Source organism: Xyrauchen texanus, chromosome 16, assembly GCF_025860055.1.
Source record: "Xyrauchen texanus isolate HMW12.3.18 chromosome 16, RBS_HiC_50CHRs, whole genome shotgun sequence".
NCBI lineage: Eukaryota > Metazoa > Chordata > Actinopteri > Cypriniformes > Catostomidae > Xyrauchen > Xyrauchen texanus.
Window position 1 is genome coordinate 40,018,436 of NC_068291.1, and position 25,963 is coordinate 40,044,398.

Sequence of the window (25,963 nt, forward strand, 5' to 3'; positions counted from 1 at the left end):
CTAAATATAAATTTCTAAATCCTTTAAAAAAAAATGCATTCACCTGAGAAGCAACATATAAGATATTTAGACTTGTATTCAAGATATTATTTTTTCTAAAAACAAGTATATTTTGTTTTTATTGCATTCGCAGAATTATTACCAAGTGAAAAATGTACATTTGTGTACAAAATGCACTTCTTTTTGTCTCAAAGCTATTCTAAATATCTTATATATTGCTTCTCAAGTAAATGTATTTTAGACCATTTTAAATGGAAAACAAGACAAAACAGTTTTTTCCCACTTTATTGTAAGCAAGCATGTTTAATACAACCTTTTTTAGTCTGTGCACAAGCTGAATAGTCAGTTAAGAGCTAATGATTAATTGATGGAATAATCACTCGAATAGTCGAATAATCATTCTAATCATAGTTAGATTAGTCGATTATCAAAATAATCGTTAGTTGCAGCCCTAGTTATAATTGATTTTAGTAAATAATTTATATATTAAATCCATCCAGTGAATCCTCATGTTCCTCTCTTCTCTCTGTGTAGGCTGTAGCCTGAAGCAGTTAGATCTGGACAGCTGTACACTCTCTGAGATTCTGAGACTGCACATCCTGGCCTCAGGGGCTGATTGCTGCTCCACTAACGCTAAGTTCCGCTACCAGAAACAGGGTGGGTTTGGCTCCACTGATGACCCCTGTGTGGAGCTGCGTCTATTAAACCAAGGCCTGCTCAAAAAGCTCTCCTCCACATCTGTATATGACCTGCTGCCTGGTGAGTGCAAACCAGTGCATGTAAAATTATATTTTTAAAAGTATATACCTAGAGAGCTGACGTGATTATTTATTGTTACTTTGGTATCTATGTGTTCAGGAGAGAAGCTAAAGATCCTCCATGCACTGTGTGGGAAGCTGCTGACTCTGGTTTCCACCCGAGACTTCATAGAAGACAACGCTGATGACCAGAGAGCTGCCAAACAGGAACTACGAGAGCTTAAAGCTGAACAGCATCGCAGAGTGAGAGAGGAGGCTGCTGAAAGGTACTGCATAGACGCACTGTCTTTTAGTACTAAATATTTTTCTTCAAAACATTTATAGAAATTAAGTGGTTGCATCTCCACATTCCAGGGTTCGAAAGAGAAAGGAGGAGAAGCTGAGGGAACAAGAACAGAAGTTGAAAGAAAAGCATGAAAAACTCAAAGAGGAAGCAAAAAATGAAAGCCATGTGGCAAGGTAAATTTAACCAATAATCCAATCAGAAACAATTGTCAATTCCTGTTTTAGGACACAGTTTGCATTTCAGTCCATGTGCTTGATTTCAAATAATCTGTTTGTTGGTTGTAGAGAGGAGATGGACACAAGCACAGAGAGTCAGGAAGGTCACGCTGAACACACTGAAGATGAGGAGGAGCAACCAACCACAACCTCTAAGAAAGGTTCCAGCTTTTGAAAATCTCAGCAGAATTTTTTTTTTATTGTTGTTAGTGGTGCGGATCTTCACTGGCCTCATGATTTGATTACCATTCAAAGCTGTTCTATTCGATTACAATAAAAAATTGGGAAGCAGGAGACAAAAAAATATATAAAATAAAAACATTACCCACGTTTTCTGAACCGCTGTCTTATTATATTCAGCTATTATTTTTCCGTTCTGTGCAAATCATTGCAGTAACAGTAGCAAGCTTGTCTTTCATGTTGTTTATGTTGACATCATAGACTCCCAATGCTATGTGGATGAATTTCTGAATCATACCTCGGGCACATATGGTCATGTGGTTGATGCACCTAGGCTGCAAACAGTTGTATTTATGTGCTTGGCTTTAGTGTATGCATGTCTAATGTACGTATTTGTTTCTTGCATCTCACTCTGTCTGTGGCGCTCTCCACTGTGCTGCTGCAGTTTAAACTAAACTCTGAATCAATTCTTAATTTTGAGATTCGATTCAGAATCGTTGGAGAAAGAATGGCTATTCGTCGCTGAATCTGTTTTTTTTTTGTTTGTTTGTTTTTCACTAGTTATAATGTTTTTTTTTTAATGCAGCTTAATATGTGTAGACTACAGTAAGTAAGCTGTTCATAGGCTTATTTTCCCCCCAAAAGAATTAACACTGTTTGGCTCTGGTGCTATCAAAACATTGCCCTGTTTGTTTGAGAGTGTTGCTTGGGGAAGAACTGTTTGTCTTGACCCATGACTGATGGGGGAGTGTTCAGGAAACATGTAACTTATTTGAATGATTAATGTTGTGTAATTATGGTCTACTAACTTATGTTCCCTTTTTATTTTCCAGTAAAGAAAACAAAAAGCTCCCCAAAAGAGAAGCAGGATAGTGAGGTTGAAGTAAGAGACAGTCTAAGTCCTGAGGAGCTACAGCAACAGCTGCTCAAAGAGAAAGAACTTCTGGAACGGATTCATACATCGATGACCTGCACTTATATCCTGCCTCTCGGCAGAGACCGTGTCTATCGGCGCTACTGGCTGTTCCCTTCTGCTGGAGTTCTGTTTGTCGAGGATGACTTCTTTGGTTTGACAGAGGACATGCTAGAGCCCCGTCCAACCCCTGAACAAAAAATAGATGAGCCTTCCTTTGCTGAGAGCCCTGTGAAGACTAATGACACCACTGAAGAGCCATTGCTGATCCAGAACACCTCACCCCCAGTCAAAAGGACCAATCAGTGGTCCTTCTACAGCACACGTGAGGAGGTGGAGCAGCTCATAGAAGCTCTTAACTCAGCGTGGAAACAGAGAGAGTGCCCTCAAAGAGGCTCTGCTGCAGGAGAAGGACAGAATCATTCAACTGCTGGATGGCAGTACTGCTCAACGTTACCACCACTCAGGTATTAAGAGATTCACTTAGCTGTCAGACAGTCTGTCAGGTTATTTAATTGTATTGCAACCCAGGCTAGCTGACTGTAATACTACACACTTGTGTCTTTCAGGGGCTCTTTGACTACTACATTTGATTTACAGAAATTGGGTTATTAGTATCTGAACAACAGTGTAAAATGAGCGATTATCATTTGCCTACTAAAGTTATTTGCTCCTAAATATTGTATTTTTGAAACCAGGTGCTTTTAAGTATTAAGAGTGTAGCACTGCATGCTGTAAAGTGATGATAGCTTTGTGAAGAATGTTGTAGATGATTATTATGGAATTAAAGTTCATTATTTGCATTTTTATTGTACAGATAAACCACTGCTGGAGGCCAAAGGCAATATTGTAAAATGTAAGGGTGGCCCATCTCAACCAGAATGCTCTGTACCTGCTGAGTGTTTCATGGTGAATCGTCTCAAAGATTTACTACTGGATATTGAGGACCGCATCTATCAGGGAACTCTGGGGGAAATAAAAGTATGTTCCTTTGCCCCACTTCTGTATGCATTTTCTGTTATATTCTTTAGACCTTCTATTATATTCTTTAGACCTCCAATTATTAAGAGACTGCATCCTCCTTTTGTCCTTCTGGTCAATTTTGACCAGTACCTTCTGCAGTCTAATGTTTTAAGAGAAAATAATTTTTTATTGATATTTTTTGTAGTTACCGTATCATATAAAATCAAGTTATTAAACTTGAGTAACACATTACCTTTTCAAAACTCTAAGAAATACTGTGTTTGTGTGGAAAATTGCATGGATGCATGTTTTAGAGAAGTATACAATTTGGAGGAAAGCTGCAGTGCCCAGTAGAGCAGGTGAGGAAGCTAGAGAACAGTATGTGACTAGTGGCCAAGTTTGAGTAATTGTGGGGAATACAAAATTGTTTTGGTCCGATTTGATTCATAGCTGTACAACAAACTATTTAAAGCTGTATAACATCCAGACAATCTGAAGGTGGAAGGTCACAATTGTTCCTTCCTATATGGGTATTTTGAAGTCTAACGACGCAACAATCTGGTTTAGCAGCATCAAATCACAGGCTGAGGCACAACCTCAACTAATACAACTGTATGGCCCTGTAGATGGATACGGTTTAATCAGAATCAGAAAAAGCTTTATTGCCAAGTATGTTTTTTACGCATACAAGGAATTTGTTTTGGTGTTGTAGGCGCGTGTCACACATTCTCTGAATATAAAAAAAACAAGTATTAAAATAAAAGCAATATAAATATGTCCACACAGTATATATTAAAGTAAGAATAAAAATAAGAGCAGCGTACAGGTCCTGGAGCGGCGGCAGATTGCAGCCAATACCCTTCTCTGCAGACCAGATGACATGCTGCAGTCTGCCCTTGTCCTTGGCAGTAGTAGCAGCATACCAGATAGTGATGGAGGATGTGAGGATGGACTCTATGATGGCTGTGTAGAAGTGCACCATCATTGTCTTTGGCAGGTTGAATTTCTTCAGCTGCCGCAGGAAGTACATTATCTGTTGTGCTTTCTTGATGAGGGAGCTGATGTTCAGCTCCCACTTGAGGTCCTGGGAGTTGATAGTTCCCAGGAAGCGGAAAGACTCCACAGTGTCGATTGTGGAGTCACAGAGGGTGATTGAGGCAGGTGAGGCTGAGTTCTTCCTGAAGTCCACAACCATCTCCACTGTCTTTAGAGCGTTGAGCTCAAGGTTGTTTTGATTTCACCAGGTGGTCAACCTCCCACCTGTAGTCGGACTCGTCACCATCAGAGATGGGGGGGTGTAGGGGGTACCTTTTAAGGTAGGTATCAGTGGGGGTGCCCAGGCCCCTGCTGAGGTGGAGGTGATGCACTGGAGCTGTTGGAATGTGTCATGGGGGATGGTTTCAGGACTGGCCCTTTGTTGGGAGGTGTCATGGGGAATAGTTACAGGACTGTCCCTTTGTCTTTCAAAGTGGCAGTAGAACTCATTCAGGTCGTTGGCTAGGTGTTGGTCGTTGATGGCCTGGGGGGCTTTAGGCTTGTAGTTGGTGATCTGCCTGAGCCCTTTCCAGACAGACGCAGAGTCATTGGCTGAGAGCTGGGGTTGGAGCTTCTCAGAGTACCGTCGTTTAGCCTCTTTCACAGCCTTGCTAAACTTGTACTTCGCCTATTTAAATCTGTCTTTGTCCCTACCCCTGAAGGCCTCTTCCTTATCAAACCTTAACCTTCTGAGTTTGGCTGTAAACCAGGGTTTGTCATTGTTGTAACTCACCCTGCTGCATGATGGAACACAGCAGTCCTCACAGAAGCTGATATATGAGGTCACAGCCTCTGTGTACTCATCCAGACTGTTTGTAGCAGTCCTGGACACGTCCCAGTCAGTAGAGTCAAAACACGTCTGGAGATCCTCCACAGCCTCACTAGTCCACTTCCTTGATGTCCTCACTGCAGGTTTGCAGAGCTTTAGTTTCTGCCTGTATGCAGGAATCAGGTGGACCATGACATGGTAAGAGTGTCCCAGTGCAGCACGGGGGAAGGCATGATAAGCATTCCTGACTGTGGTGTAACAGTGATCCAGAATGTTGTACTCTCTGGTCGGGCATTTAATAAACTGTCTGAATTTAGGGAGTTTGAGTGAGGTTTCCTTTGTTAAAGTCACAGAGGACAATAACTAAAGAGTCGGTCCGCTCCACACACAGTATCTGGTCGGCGAGCATGCATTGTGCGACCTGCACTTTGGCCCGTGGCAGGATGTAAACACCGACCAAAATGAATGAAGCTAACTCACGGGGTGAATAAAAAGGCTTACAGTTTATGATGAAAGATTCCAGGTCAGGAGAACAGTGCTGCTGGATCACTGTCACATCGTTGCACCAACCGCTGTTGATGTAAAAACAGATTCCTCCACCTTTAGTTTTGCCGGAATGTTCTGTGTCTGTCCGCTCTGTACATTTGGAAGCCTGCCAGCTGCAGCGCAGAGTCCTGTATTAATCCACAAAGATCGATCTTGGGATTTAAGAAACGAAATGGAGATATTTCAAACGAAGATCGGAATGCTTTGGAAATCTATATTTTTACCCAATCCTGTTTATAATGTATTCTTTACCTGTCCCGAATCAAAATTACCCCAAAACAATAGGAGGGTTAATAGCCTAGTCATTGGGCTTATTTACTATTTTTGATTAGCAGAATACCAGAATTGGCCTCATTCCATGATTGTCTTTTTACTGTGGTTTGACCTTTTTATATGAATTATTATTAATGGTGATCTGTTATTTTTAATTTTTTTTATATTTTACCTTGTTTGTCCCTGAGAAGGTGATGGAAAGAAGTACATGGAGAGCAGCACTGGAAAACGGGAACTACGAACTACTGAGCCCAGAGTCTAAAGAAAACGGGCTGATCAACGGAGAAAATGAGATGGAAATAGATGAGAACTACATTAAAGTCAAAGACAGGTTATTTTCATATTTGTGTTATAGAGAGTAACCGGAAATGATTAGCAGAGTGGGGTGAATTTGAACCTGCATCACTCACGTGAGCACCACAGCTCAACATCATCTGTACCTTGTGCTTAAGGAAACTTATTGTGTGTCTTTTTTTCAGGCTGCAAGAGCTGAAGACAGAAAGTCAGAGCGCCATGTCCACTAGCTTGAGCACACCTCAGCCCGTCAACAACACAGTCCTCTACTTGGCACAAGCCCTGGCTCAGATTGAGCAGGGCATAGAGCGCAAGTTCCTGAAAGCTCCACTAGGTAAGTTCTTCAGAATTTCATGACCAGTGTTTTTTCGATTTTGCTTCTGGGTTATGTTTTTATTCACACATTTGTGTAACCTATATTTTAAAATGCTAAAGGTTGTTTGGATGGTTATTGTGTTTGTATATACTGGAGGATCTTTTTAAGCTTGGGCAATATAATGTTTTTTTATTTTTTTTATGTAGTTCGACGTTAGGTCGATTCCCAGGGAACCCACATACTGATAGCTTAAGTTCCCAATTCACTCGGGATAAAGGCATCTTCCAAGTACATGTAAACGAATAAATGTTTTGTTCAGGTGATGAAGAGACCAAAAAAGACCAAAAAATGAAGAAAAAGGACAAGAAAAAAGACGATGACCAGTCCAGCGAGAAAGATGGTATGATTTGCTGTTAATCATTAATTCAGGAGGTTCACCACGTGCATTAACCAAACTCCTGAAAGTATGCTCCCTTTGAACACGTTATATTGTTAGTATTGGCCAACACTAAGGCCTTTTGTGTGCGTTTTCTCTTCAGATGGTAGTGAGAGTGGACGGCAAGTGAAGACCGTGCAGGAGCGTTGGCGTGAGTCTCTGTTGGGCTGCTCCAGCTTGTCACAGGTTTTCCTACATCTGTCCACACTGGAGCGCAGTGTAGCCTGGGCCAAATCCATCCTCAATGCCCGCTGCAAGGTGTGCCGTAAGAAGGGAGACGCTGAGAACATGCTCTTGTGTGACGCCTGCGAGAGAGGCTACCATATTCACTGTGCACGACCAAAACTAAAGGTAAGCTTACCACATTTCAGATGTTACCTTTTTTTGCCTGCTTTTTTAAGATTTGGGAAATTTTAGGTTGATTACGGTTGATACTCTTTAATGGAATATATTTTTATAATATGGCCACTTTTCCCCAAACTTGTTTGCATATGTAAACATTTGTTTGTGTGTTCTTAATTATTTTTTTTGGCACTTCACGAAGGTAGTTGTATTGGTCACCTTTGAAACATTTTTGCCAGTTTAAATTTTTTCAACTTCTGACACAAAATCGAATTATTTTTTATAGACTGTTCCTACAGAAGATTGGTTTTGCCCAGAGTGTCGACCCAAACAGCGCTCTCACAGAATCAACTCCCGCCAGCGCTCCTCCATTGACTCTGAGGAGGAAATGGATGAAGAGGAGGAGTCTGAAGAGGAGGAGGAGGAGGAGGAATCTGAAGAGGAAGAAGAGGAGTCCGAGGAAGAACAGTCAGAGGAGGAAGAGAATGAGAGGTCTGGTGGATTTGAGTTTTTATTTTGATTGCTTTTTCTCTGCTTGTTTTTGTTTTCAGTTGTCTGGCTTCATGCTAAATTATTTACTCGCCCTCATGTTTTCCCAAATCCATATGACTTTCTTCTATGAAACACAAAAGGAGATGTTATTCAGAATGTTAGCCTTAGTCACCATTTACTTCCATTTGAATGGGGACAAAAATGCAGTGAAAGTAAATGGTGACTGAGGCTAACTTTTCTATTTGTGTTCCATGGAATAAGGTCAATATAGATTTGGAACAACATGAGGGTGATTAAATGATAAAAGAATACATTGTTGGATGAAGGATCCCTTTTAGACTAACTTTCTTTTTCCTGTCTTTTTATTTTAAACAAACTCTCCTTAGTGTTTCTAAGAAGGCTGTTGTCAAACTTACACTACAGAGCAATAAAGGAGGCAAATCAAACAGCAAATCAAAAAAAGCTGAATTGGGTCATTCCACACCTCGCTCCCAACAGAGCACACCCAAACCGAGCCAATCAGTTAATAAAGGAGGCACTAAAATCGCAGGGAAGAAACCTACACCAGTGTCCAACGGCAAACCCCCTGCTCGGGCGGGCAGCCGCACCAGTGCTCGTCTTAGTCTAGAGGTGCTTGCCACTCATGGCACAACAGTCCAATCCAGCAACCAGTCTAGTCCAGTTGCACAGAATACAGACTCCAGGAAGAGACCCATTACTGGTAAGGATTGTAAATTGTACAGTCAATTGTCTTTGCAATACCAAATCATTCTGGCTCTAAACTCTGATTGGATAAGCAATGTTCAAAGCCTTCTTAAAATAGATACAGTATATTTACACCCGTAAATGCACCAGCTGTAAACGGCTACAATTATGGCCCCGGCTCACTTCCTACAATATACCAGAATGTGCATGTTTATTAGTGTAAGCATAATTGTTGTTCATTCTTGATGTTAAAGTTTTTTTTTGTAAAACCCTTTACCGAAGTAATATACTTAAGCTCGCAACTCCTCTTGCCCCATTTGTACTACAGACATGAATGAAACCTCAAATCATCTGACTGGTGGAGAAATATGCTATTACTTAACCGATAAGATTTTTGCCAGACAAACAATAAAACGGGTGAAAAAAAAACTCCATAGACTTGCATTAAAGAAGAGGGCACAAGCCATATCTATAGACCAGAATATCATGGAGACTTAAGAGTGTGCTCTTTTGACTTTGGCCAGTAGGCAGCCACCCAGAACACCATAGAAACCACCTAGCAACATGCTAAAAACCATTTAGAACACTTTCTCATTACAACCCTCTTGCAACTACCTACAGCACATTAGCATTGTGACTTTTGCATTCCACTCACATTTTCTTCAAAAAATACTGTTGATGATTTCTATTAATTATTCAACAATGGCACCTTATAAAAGTAGTTTATAAACCGTTTATAACTATTATATTAACAGTAAGCCACCATAAGCCATGCATTACAGTGATATTAAGGCAACTTATTCTGCCTCAGTTTCATTTTATTGAAGCTTTCTTGTTCTCCTCGTGTATTTTGATTTGTCACTGTTTGTCCAGCAGAGGTCTCCCCAAAAGCCAAGATAGTCTTGGCCCCAACCACTTCTTCTTCCAACCGTCGAAGCTCGGGGAGAAACTTGGGAGTCCACGAGTTGTCAGCTTGTGAGCTGCTCACTGTGGACCTGGTCAGACACGAGGATAGCTGGCCCTTTAAGAAACTTGTGTCCAGAACTCAGGTAGTACACATTAGTTAAGAGTCCTTCACACTTGTAACAGTGTCATAAACACTTCCAATAAGAAAATTCCTGATCTGTTTTACAACCAGCTGTACTCTCCACAAAAGTTATTTGGGACGTTCCATTGTCCTTCTGTTTATTCACACAGTGTTATTATATTTCTAGGTGCCTGATTACTATGACATCATCAAGAAACCCATTGCCTTGAGTACAATCAGGGAAAAGGTCAACAACTATGAATATCAAACTGCTGGTACGTTAACAATTTTCGTTATTGAAAGAATGTACAAGTGTAAACACAATCCTTCACTTCAGCACCCTAACTGCTTGAAGTTGCACAACATCAGTCAAGGCTAACCATAATTTATTTCTAATCCTACAGCAGAATATATCGAGGATGTGGAGCTAATGTTTTCTAACTGTTTGGAGTACAATCCACGCAGTACCAACGAAGCAAAGTCCGGTCTACGGCTACAGGCCTTCTTCCACTCTGAACTTCAGAGATTGGGCCTGGCTGACCGCATGTCCCCTCCACTAAAACAAGCACGGATGTAAATGAAAGTTCCTCACAACACCACAAACTGGCTGAGGCTGAATGTCGGTTCACAATCCGCTATCTAATTATGTTGTTCCGTTGCGTTTGTGGAAGGTTCATGAACATTCGTGTATAGTGAGACACAAAAAATTCTACCTATCCCTTGTTAACGAGAAAATGTAGGTGCAGCGTGCAAACGAAATGTCACTCTGACAAATATCAAGTGGTATTTATCATTGCAGCCAGAGACAGGAGTATAAATTAACCTTTATTCCCATTAGTAGGAAATCTTTGAATCATAATGCATTTTTCTTCCCAGGAAAAAGCTGTGCTGTGAAACTGATTCCACTGTGTTTTCTGAAAAGTCCTTTCTCATTCAAATGAACTCAGGACAAAAGGCATTGTGTTTTTTTTGTGTCTGTTTCTCGAAATGGTGCATCTGTATTTTGTACCTGCCTTTCTAGACTACTATTTTGTATAAATTTATACTGGCTTAAATCTCTGTTGTAACAAAGTCTTGCAGCTCAAAGGAACAAATAGATTTTCTGTTTTGTAGTTGTGAATAGTTATTGTAAAGAGAAACTCGTTCAGGTCCCTATAGCTTGCTCAAACACTACATAGGCACCAAAACCACCCCCCTTTTTTTTTTTTTTTTTTTTTTTTTTTTTCCCGCTTTTGCTTATGTACTGGTTATTTATTTAGATACGAGTATAATTTGCTTGCTTTTATTTATATGATTGTTTTTTTTTTTTTTTAAGGTTTTGTTTGTCCCTTTTCCCCCTTATTTGTTAAGGAACAGCCAGCTTTAGTTAGTTCCAAAGAGGAAGCTGGGTAAATTAAAATGTTCCTCTCCCAGGTCTAAAAGATTAATTTTATCTGCTGTGTACATTCATTCTGTATGTAAAATAAATTTTGTTAATATTTGGCTTGAACAATGATTTTCTTCAGATTCTTGGTGTACATGTTACATTGCAATTTTATATTACAGAACCACAGCAAGTAAACCAGACCATGTGACATTTTGCAGAAACTTCAGTTGCACTTTAAAACATTGACCAAAAAGAACTAAAAACTGCCTGTTTACGTTTTGTGTCAAGACTTTATTATAGCTTTCCTTCATTGATGACATCAAATATTTCTAAATGAATGCTTAACCGGTCAATAGTTAATAAGTGTTCAACTAGTTTGAAATATTAAACTAATTTATTTACATTTTATATTGTGTGTATATATAATCTACTTTAACTACTGATAATATACAGTATAAACACTCACCGGCCACATTATTAGGTACACATGTACACCTACTTATTAATGCTATTATCTAGTCATTCGTTCGTGTGGGCAGTGTAATGTATAAAATCACGCAGATACAGGTCTGGAGCTTCAGTTAATGTTCACATCAACAATCCGAATGGGGAAAAAATGTGATCTCGGGGATTTAGACTGTGGCATGATTGTTGGTACAGGATGGGTTTGTTTGAGCATTTCTGTAACTGCTGATCTCCTGGGATTTTCACACACAACAGTCTAGAGCAGGGGTGTCAAACTCTGTTCCTGGAGGGACACAGTCCATCAGAGTTTAGCTCCAACCCTAATTAAACACAACTGAAGCAGCTAATCAAGGTCTTCAGGAGTGCTTAAAGATTACAAGAAGGCATTTTGGAGCAGGGCTGGAACTAAACTCCAGGAACTGAGTTTGACACCCCTGGTCTAGAGTGTTAAGCCATGGTGTAAATCACTGAGATCCCTATTCTGATGGTTGATGTGAACATTAACTGAAGCTCCTGACCCATATTTGCATGATTTTATTCATTAGGCGGCTGCTGCACGATAGAAATTGCATGAATATGTACTTGTACAGGTGTACCATAGAGAGAGAGAGAGAGAGACCAACCAGGATTGGGGAGTAACTGAATACATTTAACGGGATTATGAATTTAAAATACAAAATATAAGTAACTGTATTCCACTACAGTTACAATTGAAATGGTTTGTTATTTGAATAGTTACATTCAAAAAGTATTTTGATTACTGAAGAGATTTCTTTGCATTTTATTGTCATTTGCTTTGTAATATTTAGTCCATTCAGTTGGAAAACATTTATGCATATAAATGATGTGATCCAAAGTGCATTTGAACAGTGAACACTTTATTATGTGTTACGTTCATACGAGCAGACAGAGGGCGCTGTTACACTTTTGAGTGAGAAGTGCACATGACGTCATGAGGAAAAAGATGTGCTTGTGAACACTGTGGGGTGGAAGGTTTATTATGGAAGACCATCTGGTCTTTACCACATATATATGTATTGGTAAATAAAGATAAATCTTAGACCCAGTTGCCTATATCAGTTTCTTGTTAAAGGATATTGATTCGAACTGTTGTTTTTGCAATGCATTGGCTGAAACATTTATTTTGGCATCGTGTTCAATGTAAGGACATTTTGGAAAGATTTGACTAGAATTATAATTGATAACATAGAAAAGTGTGGTCAATGTGTTTAGAAAACTTTATATTTGTTTTTACAAATATCTCCTCAAATAAAAAGAACGAATGCTATATTAAAATTGTATACATTTTAATTTTTGCTAAATTTCATATGCATAAATGTAAGTACAGTTGAACCCAACCTTTGTTTTTGGTTCTTGAAAAAGAAATTAAAATATATTTCAAGATAATATTTCACATAATAAGAAAGCAATTAAAACCGTTTCTATATATGAGTCCTTTAATATATTTACACAAAGTTTAGCCTACACCCTGGCTGTATGTTTATATACATATATATATATATATATATTCTTGAAGTTCTGACTGTACATTGACTTTGTTGGTTTGAAGTTTAATTAATTAATAAAATAAAAAATAAAGCAAAGCAGGAGCACCCCTAGCCAACAAACAAACTAAATAAAACACTGTGGGGTTTTGAGGTATGGAGTAGCAGTAGTTAACCTTGTGTAAATTGTCATGTGAACATTTAGCTTTATACTAAGCTAAAATGCTATTTCTAGCCTTTTATGTGCACCTTAACAGATAAGATTATTTTTTTATCAAGAAAATCCATGTTCGATCAAACATATATATTTTATTCCTCTAGTAAAACCTTTGATATCAGGGGAAAGATATAATATAATATAAATGTAAAAATCTTTTAATTGTTGACCATTAAATATATCTATACAAAAAATAGTAATAATAAAAATTAAGATACATTTACTTGGCATAGGATATTTAGTTTTTTTCAGAAATGTTTTTATATGTATTTTGCTGCAGAAGTAATCATCAGATTACATTACTGACCTTGAGTATTCTAACGGAATGCGTTACAAATTACATTTGCAGTATGTATTCTGTAATCGGTATTGGAATACATTTAAAAAGTAACCCTGTATATGACTAAAGTTTTTTTTTTAAAGGTTCTTTAAAGTGTTACTGGTTTGTGTATTATAGTGTGTTTGCGTTGCAGTTAGTAAGTCTCTTATTCTTATTTGGTACTACATTCTTATTACCCATCTATAGGCCTATTCAACAATTTCCATTTATTTCGTCAGCATGATTTTACACACAGTTAATATTGCTAAAATATTAAACATTAAAAAGTACATTCAACAAGACATCTCTTGTGCCATTTTTGTCAATTTTTGTGCCAACTGTCTAAAATCCAGCGGCAGAGACACTGTGAATGACAGCGCATATGCTCGAGCAGTCTTAACTGCGGCTGTGCAGTGATCTCTCTCTCTTTCACACACTCATACACACACTGTCTCGGCTGTTCACATTCCCAGATTGAAGTACAAAGAAAATAATCGTGCATTGACTCATCGCAACCAGTGGACAGCATGGTGAGCACAGGTCTTTCCTTGCACATACACCATAGTTCGTTCCTAAACCATATTAAATCTTTAAACTTAATCTTTGTGCGAAACTTTTGCTCGGTGACTGTCACGTTGTTCAGCTCCGGCTAGATTGTTCTTGCGGCGCAGTCGCGCAATTGCGAGGTCAGTGATTGTGTGCGCTCCGCTGGAGAAATGCGCTTTATTCGGCTCCAAGTTAGATTTGTCGTTCATTAAAGAACTTTTAGGTTGTTTTAGATCTATAGCTCAGGCCTTTGGCCCGAGACGGCCATTTTAAGCTAATTTTAGCCGGTGCTTTATAACGGTAATCACTGAGCGAACGCCTTCTCCAACTTTTACGCATGAGAAATAACTTTCCCTACTGGCGAGCGCTACTGTACTGACGGACACAAACACGTCTATCTGAGCAGTATGAGCTGTTTCACTGTGTGAGATGGTTCCTATCTGTGCTGGGGAGTGCGTTGGGATATTTCTTCATGATACAATAGGATTTAGGTGGACAAAGTGAAAGAGAGAGAGAGAGAGAGAGGGAGAGCTCTACACCGGCTGCTCAATGCGCGTTTGTGCGCCTGCGCCAAATTGCTTGACAGCGCCGTTCCTCAAAACTTACTGCTAACTTGCTTTAACTTTAGCTGTACTTATTCTATAGTTACTAGTACATTTTCAAATAGTGACTACTATCTATTTCCGTAATCGTTAGTACTTATTAATTGTATTAATATGATTCTTTAGTACTATAATTTTTTTTACCCACAAACAGTTGTGGGTGTAATTGGATTACAAAGTAATTATTTACTATAATCTAAGTACATTTAGAGTACCAAAAGTAGTGTAATGCATTACGTTTAAATTATTGTAATCAGATTACAGTTACTGACTTTCAATGAAAGTAGGCTAATTATTTTTAAGTACATTACTTGGGTTACAAATATTTCTAAAAAATATATTATGTACAAGGTTCTCGCGGATACTTACGTATTTAAAGTCTTAAATTCAGTTTTCCAAAATTATAAAAAGTCTTAAATATCTTTAATGATACAACAGAAGTCTTCATTTTTATTTAAAGAGGTCTTAAATTTGGGGGTGGAAAGACAGGAATCGTGATATGACCTAATGTGATTATCAAACTTCAGAAGAATATGATCTAATTAAATAAATGCATGTGCGGTGTCCTTCAAAGTGAAAACGCGGCATTGTTGTATTTTCTCCAAAAACGCGGGGGCTTGTAAGTGTTTTCTGCTGTTGCAGAGCAGTTCACAATCATTAGAACATATCAGAAATGTGTGATAAGCGATCACTAATGATCACCTGTTGATGATGACAATATAGTGTTGATGAAATATGACAATGTTTACTTTTAATTGTTGTTTATATTGTAATACGTGGTAGATAGGAGTGCACAATAAAGTGCATCTAAAATGTAATCGAATTTGGACATCACAGGAAGGGAAGATTAAGAATATTAAATATAGGCTACCAATGAAAAACATTATTGACAGATTAATTGCCTTTCGACACATTAGTATATCAGCAAAATCCAAAATCAATATCGGTCGACCTCTAATTTGTATTTATTTTTATAATGGAACACAAACCAATATTGTGCATGTGTGTGTGCATGTGTGTGTGTGTGTGTGTGGAAAACATGTCTTGAGGATTTTAAACTTGAATATACCCTGTTTTACTGATAAGCAATGTTAAGGCCATGTTGAATGTGTGCCCCCTGTTTAAGTCTGTGATACATGATTTATTTTGAGATTGTGTGGCTTTGTTTTGGTATGGGGATACTGTATTTATTTTATTCGTTCAGGTCTTGAAACAGGTCTTAAAAGTCTTAAATTTGATTTAAAAAACCCTGAATATATGTGTAATACATTTCAAATGTGATTTAATTTGTCCATATGTACGTCTGTTTGTGTTTCTGTGACAGCTGAAGGATGTGCGACGATGAACAAGGAGAAAAAAGATTTTTAATTTGTTGAGTGGAAAAACAAAACAAGTGTTTTAGAAAGTAATTTAAAAGTAAAGTAATTAGTTATGTGATTACGTTTTCAATGAATTAATCAGTAAAGTAATTTGATTATAATTTCAGAGAGCAGTTTTGGTGGATTCTTTTTTTTTATTAGTATCTTAGTAACTTTAGAAACCCACAAACTAACTTTCCCAGAATGCTGCGGGGAGGTTTTTGTGTGACAAATAAGAACGTATACAGAATGTTCTCTAATGGTTATTTAAGGTTTTATTTTAGTAACCATAAACTAAAGTTTCCAGAAAATTGCAGGGAGGTTTTTGTATGACAACCTAATAAGAATTATTTCAGAACAGTTTATACCCAAATACTAACATTTCCAGAACATTACAAGGTGGTTCTGTGTGACAACCTAATAAGAACGTATACAGAATGTTCCCTTATGGTTATTTATAGGTTTTATTTTTTTATACCCATAAGCATACATTCCCAGAATGTTGCAGGTAGGTTTTTGTGACAACCTAATAATAATTTATACAGAAATATTTCTAAGGTTTTTATTTGTATTTATTTTTTTTTGTTTTTTTTAATTTTCATTCTTCATCTTTTTTTTTTTAAATGATATACTTTGATTACGTAAACGTTGCAGAGACGTTCTTGATAGAATGACTGACATTAGTGCAGTACAGCATTTAATTAAATGTAGTAAGTTAATGGGATTTGAATGCATTTTAATGAACAAATTAACTTTTGTTTGTACACCTGTATTAACTGTAAGCTATTATCTATTCCAATACTTGTTGATTAAATACTCCCTACTTATTAGACACTAGTAAGTATTCCTATATTGATTATTATCTATTTCAATATATTCCCCATACTAGTACTTATTCTTTGGTTAGGGTTAGGTTAGGGTTATGTTAAGGTTATGTTAGGGTTTGGGTTAGGTTAGTGTTATGTTTGGGTTAGGTTAGGGTTATGTTAGGGTTAGGGTTATGTTAGGGTTGTGTTATGTTAGGGTTGTGTTATGTTAGGGTTAGGTTAGGGTTATGTTAAGGTTATGTTAGTGTTATGTTAGGGTTTTGTTAGTGTTAGGTTAGGGTTATGTTAGGGTTATGTTAAGGTTATGTTAGGGTTATGTTAAGGTTATGTTAGGGTTATGTTGGGGTTAGGTTAGGGTTATGTTAGGGTTATGTTAAGGTTATGTTAGGATTATGTTGGGGTTAGATTAGGGTTAGGGTTATGTTAGGGTTATGTTAAGGATATGTTAGGGTTATGTTAAGGTTATGTTAGGGTTATTTTAGTGTCAGGTTAGTGTTAGGTTAGTGTTAGGTTTGGGTTATGTTAGGGTTATGTTACGGTTAGGGTTATGTTAGGGTGACGTTGGGGTTAGGTTTGGGTTAGGTTAGGATTAGGTTAGGGTTAGGGTTAAGAATCTATTTAATTGTTACTGGTGACAAAATGCTAATGTTTGCTATTTATTTCTGTGGTGCTCTGTTTCTGACATTAACTATTAGCCTCAGACTAGTATCTATTCTAATTGTTATTATTAACATACTTAAATCTCAGTAAGATGTTTAATTGAACTATCAAGGAGACAATGTAGGTTAGTCATTACAAATGGTGAGTAAAAAGAAGTAGTTTTACTAGAAACGAAAGAATAATTACGACACTAGTATCTAATGAATTGTTCCAAGTATACATGCTATTTACCAGTAACACAGTATAGACACTAGTGACTATGGAAAAATATGTGGTAACTAAAGAATACATATTAATATCTAATTAATAAGTACTGGTAACTTTTGGAATATACACTCTAATGAATACTAGTGTGCAATGAATACTTACAAGTAAAACTGATACGAGTAACTATTGGAATAGTTTCTAATGCATTATTTTAATGAATACATACTAGTAGGCTATGCAATGAATAGTTACAAATAAAGCTGAAATAGACACTATGACCATTGGAATATATTAGGAGTAAGTTTTGAGGAATATTTGTTAAAATACCTTTCCAAATTGAGTGGGGTGCATTCTGCTAACGAAAAATGTTAAGATGAATGTACTGAAACTCTAAAGAGAAAATTCTGAGGGCCTTCTTGGGTTAGTTTGTTTTGGGAGTGAAGTGTCATTGATCATGAATCCAAAAGTCTTGAAAAGTTCAATCGTGGCCCATGCAGGCACCTCCCTAGCCTTTGCAGTCCAGAGAGATGTGAACTGTAGTGACAGACCAGCTGGCCATGCACAGCACGTACATGAGTCAGGGTTTGTGAGCATTCAATGCCAATGAGGTGATCCAAATGTGACGGTTTGTTAAATTTAACATTGTATGGGGAATTCATTCAGTAAATGCTCTTTATTATGGATATGTATTATGATACTGGTTATTTAACTGATTTTGAAACACTTATACTTGAAACTTGGAATGCAGAAACTTGTTAAAGTTCACCTAAAAATGAAAATGCTGTCATCATTTACTCATCCTTGTGTTGTTCCAAACCCGAATGATGTTAGTTTATATTTTTATTTTTTTTATGAACCTTTACTCAGCTTTAACAATACATCAGCAGTTGATAGTAACTATGGCTGTCAAGCTAAAAAAGACAGGAAAGCACCATAAAATTGTCGAAAAAGAAGTCCATATGACTTTGTTACTTTATACTTATGAAACCATACAATAGTTTTGTGTGAGCAACAGACTTAAATTACAGTCGTTTTACACTGATAATCTTGCTGATAAAGCTTATACATTATTTCTGATAAACTATTATTAATATAACTCATTGCTAATTTATAGTATTTATTGCTAATAAAAATAAATTATTGCTAATGTATTTATATATAAATTATTGCAAGGTTATAACAATTATAAATTGTTGCTGATATATTATTTTAAATATAAATTATTGCTGATATATTATTCTAAATATACCTTATTGCAAATCTATATACAATTTAGCAAATTTATTTAAAAATAAAAATAAGTTATAACTTTTATAAATTATTGCTGATAAACTATTATAAATAATACATTATTGATAATATATTCATACATATAAATTATTGCTTGGATAAATTGCTGAATTATTGCTGATAAATTAAAATGTATATTAATTAATGCTAATAAACTATTACAAATATAGCTTATTTATAATTAGTATAAATTATTGCTAATTTATTTATAAATATAAATTATTGCTAAGTTATAACTATTATAAATTACTGCTGATAAACTTTTATAAATATAATGAATTGCTAATAAACATACTGTAAATTATTGCTGATAAACTATTACAAATATAACTTATTGCTAATTTATATAAATGATTTATAATTTATTTAAAAATATAAATTATTAACTATTATAATTTATTGCTGATAAATTATTATAAAATTTTATTATTTTTAATAAATATAAATTATGGATAATTTATATGTATATTGTATTTATAACATAAATTATTGATAAAAATGATCAATTATTGCTGATAATATATATATATATATATATATATATATATATATATATATATATATACATAAAACTTCATGCTGATAAACTAGTTTGTTTTTTTTTAAAATAGCAAAATGACATTGGATTACTTTTATGATGTTTTTTGTTCTTTTTGGGGCTTGACAGCTCCTGGTCATCATTAATTGTTGTTGTATGACAAAAGCTGTATATGAGTTCTTTAAAATGTGTACATTTGTGCTCTATGGAAAAAATAAAAGGTTTTGGAATGACGTGAGGTAGAGTAAATAATGAATGTTTTCTTCTCAACCATCTATCACTAATTTGTATTCTATATATAATCTCATCATCTCCTTATCAACAGGCTTCAGGTGTCACAGTCAATGATGAAGTCATCAAAGTCTTCAATGACATGAAAGTACGGAAGTCCTCGTCCTCAGACGAGGTGAAAAAGCGCAAGAAGGCCATTCTGTTCTGTCTCAGCGATGACAAGAAGAAGATTGTTGTAGAGGAAGGCAAGCAGATCTTAGTTGGAGACATTGGAGAGACCGTCGATGATCCCTACGCCTGTTTCGTAAAGCTCCTACCTCTCAATGACTGCAGATACGGCTTATATGACGCCACTTATGAGACGAAAGAGTCCAAAAAAGAAGACTTGGTATTTATATTTTGGTACGGAGTCTGTCTGGACACATGTAGATAAAGCTAAACTGAATTTCCTTTTTAGTTTATATGTTTACTGGACATCCATTTTTAATTGATTTGTTTTTAATTTTAGGGCCCCTGAATGTGCACCGTTAAAAAGCAAGATGATCTACGCTAGCTCTAAAGATGCCATTAAGAAGAAGTTTACAGGTGAGTCCAGTCATATTCACTAAGAATACCCACAATGCATCTTTATTAAATAGATAGCTCTGGTTAGGTATGCTGATTGAATAATACAGAGTTGTTGTATCTTCTAGCTGAGGATGGAACGTAATGAATACATGCAGTGTAGAAGTGTAGGATTCATTATAGACAGAATGTTGCAATTGACCAATCAGAATCAAGCGAAAGCCGTATAATACGCTGCGCATCATGACAATGGCAGACGGGGGAAGTGTTTGGGAAAAGTTATTCGTTTTGCAATTCTATTTGGGTGACATTAGTGATGCAGATATTACACACTTTAACTTTTAATAACAGACATATAAGTTTGCATTTTAAAAAAAACACACACACAAAGAAATGTATAGCTTTATACTTTGAGAGTCATTTCTAAAATTAATGCAATAGGCTATTTTGTGTTAAAGGGAGTTTTTATGTCACAGGGGGTGTTTTTGTTTTTATTAAAATGAACTTTTTTGGTTATACGAATGTCACATTACAACGCACTTTTTACAATATCTTCATAATTTATTTTGGTACTTTTAGAATGCTGTTTATGTAAAGATTTTATTATTGTTTCTTTGACCCAGTCCCAGACTTTCAATGTTAAACTATTAAAATCCATTATAAAAATACAAATAAAATGAACACTTTTAGATTTAATGCGTGAAAATTATTTCTCATAATATTTAAAAAATTTCTCACAATGTTTTGGAGTTATTTCCACCATACCAAACAATTTTGCACCTAAAAGTATTATTATTATTATTATTTATTTCAAACGTTTGTGTACTTGTTTATCAATTCAACATACAGCTAAGAGCAAGTGATATGAGACATGTGATGTTTGAATAAATAAATAAAAAATCAAGGTAAATATCAGTTGTGATCAAAGTCATTTGATTTCAATTCAAGCTATAATTTTGCAAAAATATAATTTAATTGTGTATTTAAGATACATCAAATGTTACCTATAAAATTAGCCTTAGCAAGACAAAGGACTTAATGACAAAAACATTAAAGGTGTTTTTGCCATCACAGATTTCTAACACATTACTGGAAATGACACTGTGGTGGAAATTTTCATGACTTTCAGAAAAAATGACAAAAAGGACATGAATCTAATATGATGCATGTTAGATAAACTAGTGATGGTGTATTTTACTTTCTAGAAATTCACAGGACTAAAAAGTGCTTGAAATTGTGAAAACACCCTAAAAGGGTTATTTTGAATTCTGATGTTCAATCGTGCCTTATTTTTTCAGGTATCAAACACGAATGGCAGGTTAATGGTTTAGACGACATTCAGGATCGCTCAACCCTGGCAGAAAAGTTGGGAGGAAGTGTGGTCGTATCGCTGGAGGGAAGACCATTGTAAACTAAACATGTGCCATCTGGATTCCACACCCTTTTATCATCGCAGCTGTCTCTATTATTTGATCCTGAAGGAAAAGTCCGAGTTTATTTTTATTTCATTTTCATTGATTTTGTTAGTTTGATTTCTTTGTTTTTTCCCCCCACATAACGATCAACACATTTACATATATGAAAAATCGGCCAGTTTATTGCTAGCTTATGTTATCAGCTCCTGGTAGTTTTTTTGTACTTCCCCAAAAAATTATTCTGTCTCTCTCTCTCGTGTTTTGCCAAATGACTGTAGAAAGCTTAAAGATTAAATATTAGGGATAGTTCACCCAGAAATACAAATTCTGTCACCGTTCACTCATCTTGCTCTAAACTTGTTTGACTTACATTCTTCCATGGAACACAAAAAGAGATGTTAGTTTCCCAGTCACCATTCACTCTCATTGTATGGAAAAAGAAGCAAAGAGAGTAAATGGTGACTGATGCATCACTTCTGTGATTCGGAATTCTCATTTTTGGGTTGAACTATGCCTTTAACAGCACTACCAGCACAAAGTCAGCGTATATCTTTATAATGTATTTACAGAGATATTCTATTATGCTGTAAGAGGAATATATGAGAATTCTGTTTATTAATGCCTCACAGCAACACATTATCCAGTAACAAGCACTTTACAAGTTTTAAACTATTTATTTGAACTCTTCTACATAATCTGGCTCATTTGATATGGTAAACATGTTAAAAAGTCAATGCTGGTAAAAAAGCACTTTTTTTTTTACACTACCAATTGAAGGAGGACTTTGGAATTTCTGACTGTCAACCGAAATAGAAGTTACCACAGTTTTCATTCCTGTTACGCAAAAGGACATAAACAGATGGGTCTGAACTGTTCCACTGCAGTCTTTTTGATACAAATGCACAGCATACTCTACAGAACGTGAAGGCCAAGCTGCTCGGAAGTTTTTTAACAGTAAAAAAAGCATACATATTATCTGTAAAGATGGCAAAGTTTGCAGCCTGAAGTGAAACACTGTTTTTGAGATCGAAGGAAGTTGCCACTTTGAAATAAATCCTTGTGGCGGATTTGTTGGCTCAATTAAATGCTTTGAATGCTTTTCATCGGGGTCATACAATAAGACATTTTACTTTTGGCCTGTGTGTTTTCTCACTCATCAAATTGTTCTTAATTGAAAGTGTTGTTTAATGAAAACAAGTTTTGTTTTGGCGTTTATATATTTATTCACATTATAACCAAAGGATAGCATGCAATGGCCCCAATAAGTATTTGGACACTGAAGTCATGCATATAAATGCATGAATATCATTGCATTTTTAAATAACAAAATATCAAACTAAGTGGCATTTCTTTTAAACAAATGTAGCACACTTTTCAATTAAAATATTTCAGTTTGTTAGTTTTTAAATTCAACTACAGTGGCAAGAAAATATAAGTTTGAATAAACCCTTTACCAAACCAAATTACCAGCATTTATGTATAAACGTATGTATAATATCTGATTTGATCTTCATCTAAGTTGCAATAATGTTTGGAAAAAGTATGTGAACCCCTAGGCTAATTACATAAACAAAAGCAAAATTAGAGTCAGAACTTTGCTAACGCATCCAATGAATGAAACAAGATTGGAGGTGTGGGTTAGAGCTACTACGACTTATAAAAAGCATCCTTTGCTATTCCTTTTTTTCCCTCCCCTTTTCTCCCCAATTTGCTCTAAGTTCTCATGGTGATGTAGGGACTTGCCTCAATCTAGGTAGTGGAGGACGAATCTCAGTTGCCTCTGCAACTTAGACCGTCAATCCGTGCATCTTATCACGTGGCTTGTTGAGTGCGTTACCACACAGACATAGCACGTGTGGAGGCCCACGCTATTCCCTGCGGCATCCACGCACAACTCACCACGTTCCCCACCAAGAGCTAGAACCACATTATAGCGACCACGAGGAAGTAACCCATTTGACTCTACCCTCCCTAGCAACCGGGCCAATTTGGTTGCCTAGGAGACCTGGCTAGAGTCACTCAGCACACCCTGGATTCAAACTTGTGACTCCAGGGGTGATAGTCAGTGTCTTAACTCACTGAGCTACCCAGGGACCCCTCTTTGCTTTGCTATGCTATTCACAAGAAGAATCTGCTGACGTGGACCACGCCTTTACAGGGTTACAGTTATCTCGAAGAGCTTAGATATTCATCTGTTCACTGTTAGACAAATTGTCTATAAATGGAGACTATTTAGTACTGTGGCTACTGTCCCTAGAAGAGGCCGTCCAGCCAAGATGACTCAAAGGGCACACCGCACAATGCGCAAAAAGTCTAGAGAGACAGCTAAAGACTTGAAGGAATCATTGGAACTGTACATCCACTACAGAATGGCTTAAAAAAAAAAAAAAAAGAAAATCCACCTTTTGGAGTGGCCCAGTCAGAGATGAAACCTTAACCCAATAGAAATGCTGTGGAATGACCTCAAGAGAGCTGTTTGCACCAGACACCTTCTATAAGGAAGAATGGTCAGAAGTTCCTTCTGTACGTTGTGCAGGTCAAATCCGCAGCTAACGCAAACGCTTGGTTTAGGTTATTGCTGCCAAAGGAGGATCAACCAGTTATTAAATCCAAGGGTTCACTTACTTTTTCCACAGCAATATGAATGTTTAATGAGATGTGTTCAATAAAGACATAAAAAAGATTATAATTGTTTGTGTGTTGTTAACTTAAGCACATTGTGCTGTCTATACTTGTGACCAATTAATACAGAAAACCAGTTAATTCCAAAGAGTTCACATACTTTTTCTTGCCACTGTATTTTATAAAAGTGGTTAAACTGTAAACATTTTAGAAAAGTGCTTAGAAAAAGAAAACAAAAGTGAAACTAGTCTGATATTTTTAAGTGTAGCTTATATGTTCAAATACTTTTTGGGGCCACTGTATTTGGCTTTTAAAACTGATCCCGCAGTTATAGGCTGCGTTGAATGAATTAACAGTTTAGTTAGGACAAGCAACCTGCTTCTATATTTTGCTTATAAGTCATAAACTAAAACCACTAACCTGCTTAAAGAAATATTCTGAGTTCACTAAAGGTTATGCTTAATCAACAGCATTTGTGGCATAATGTTGATTACCTCCCAAAATAATAATAATAATAATATATACTGTATATTGGCATTACAGTAAGGCACGTACAATGGAAGTCAATGGGGCCAGTATACAAACAATCTAATATATACTGTTTCAAAAGTATAGCCACAAGACTTCAAAATTATTCAATTTAACATGATTATAATATGATAAAATCAAGGATTTACTGGCTTTACAGCTTTTACCAGATTACAGGGTATACCACTGTTACGTCACAATGACAACGGAGATGTAATATCGGATATGACTTTACACAGAAAAGGTTAGTAAGCAATTTTATCACACTAAAATCACATTAACAAATTATTTTTACATCATGTGGATATACATTTGTTTTTATTTTTACGGACTGGCCCTATTCAGTTCTATTGTAAGCACCTGAATGAAACTATGATTTCTTTCTTTTCTTTTCTATTTTTATTATTTTTATTTTTTTTTTAAATAAATGCTGTCAATTGAGCTTCACTTTATAGAACACGAAAATTCCTTTAAATCCAATAAGAGATGACCAAGTATTGCCACTATTTTTGAACAAATAATTTCTTGATTGGTTGTAATCTAAGGCATTAGTATTTAAAAGAAGTTTAAACAAACAGCCCACCCTTTTATCTTCTCACAAGCCATGCGGGCTTTATGAGCATTGGTCTTGGAGTAGATCTGGGATTGGGGCCAGGGGCTGCTTTTTCCCTTTGGAGAATTTGATCCGCAGGCAGGGAGCAATCCTCTGCTGCTCGGCACTATTTATGGCCAGCATGCTTTTGTGTCTTGTCATCGTTGTCCACAAATGGCAAAACTGAACATGCTTGCAAAGAGCTAGGAAAGGGACGCAGCCGAACAGGCTGGGCAGAAGCTATAAAGAATGTTTTTCACTCTTGAATGAAGTGGCACAAATAAAGGACTGTTTCCATGAAAAAAAATCAGAACAAAGGAGTTGCTCTCAAATATCACAGGCCAGTTTTAAAATACAAGATGTAGAGTGTTGCAGATCTAATCCCTAAAAATCACTTTCATAATAGGTCTTGGAAGGGAAAAGGTATTGGGTTTTATCTGTGCTGGCGATTATGAGACATGAACTCATTCACACGACCAACTTCTCCAGGAACTTTCTAGTAGTGGCTATGAAACTAGTTCTCCATGCAAGCTGGGTGGGGGGTGCTGACTTTTCAATGGC

At 36.3% G+C, this 25,963-nt stretch overlaps 2 protein-coding genes across 2 annotated transcripts in view; both read left to right on the plus strand.

The window, feature by feature from the left end:
• LOC127656981 (bromodomain adjacent to zinc finger domain protein 1A-like) overlaps positions 1 to 10,740 on the plus strand; it is a 31,981-nt gene extending 21,241 nt beyond the window's left edge. Inside the window, 16 exon segments of the mRNA XM_052145584.1 lie at positions 535 to 759; positions 859 to 1,024; positions 1,113 to 1,217; positions 1,329 to 1,420; positions 2,273 to 2,712; positions 2,714 to 2,819; positions 3,170 to 3,333; positions 6,130 to 6,269; positions 6,418 to 6,566; positions 6,868 to 6,948; positions 7,088 to 7,335; positions 7,613 to 7,818; positions 8,205 to 8,539; positions 9,397 to 9,572; positions 9,738 to 9,825; positions 9,955 to 10,740. Coding sequence (XP_052001544.1) covers positions 535 to 759; positions 859 to 1,024; positions 1,113 to 1,217; positions 1,329 to 1,420; positions 2,273 to 2,712; positions 2,714 to 2,819; positions 3,170 to 3,333; positions 6,130 to 6,269; positions 6,418 to 6,566; positions 6,868 to 6,948; positions 7,088 to 7,335; positions 7,613 to 7,818; positions 8,205 to 8,539; positions 9,397 to 9,572; positions 9,738 to 9,825; positions 9,955 to 10,127 — 2,894 coding nt within the window. The 3' untranslated portion in view covers positions 10,128 to 10,740.
• A 3,095-nt stretch (positions 10,741 to 13,835) lies between these two features.
• LOC127657301 (cofilin-2) lies at positions 13,836 to 24,343 on the plus strand. The gene is made up of 4 exons (XM_052146033.1): positions 13,836 to 13,952; positions 19,776 to 20,083; positions 20,190 to 20,266; positions 21,544 to 24,343. Exons 1-4 carry the CDS (start codon positions 13,950 to 13,952, stop codon positions 21,654 to 21,656), a joined length of 501 nt encoding a protein of 166 aa, XP_052001993.1. The 5' UTR covers positions 13,836 to 13,949; the 3' UTR covers positions 21,657 to 24,343.
• The last annotated feature ends 1,620 nt before the right edge of the window (positions 24,344 to 25,963 follow it).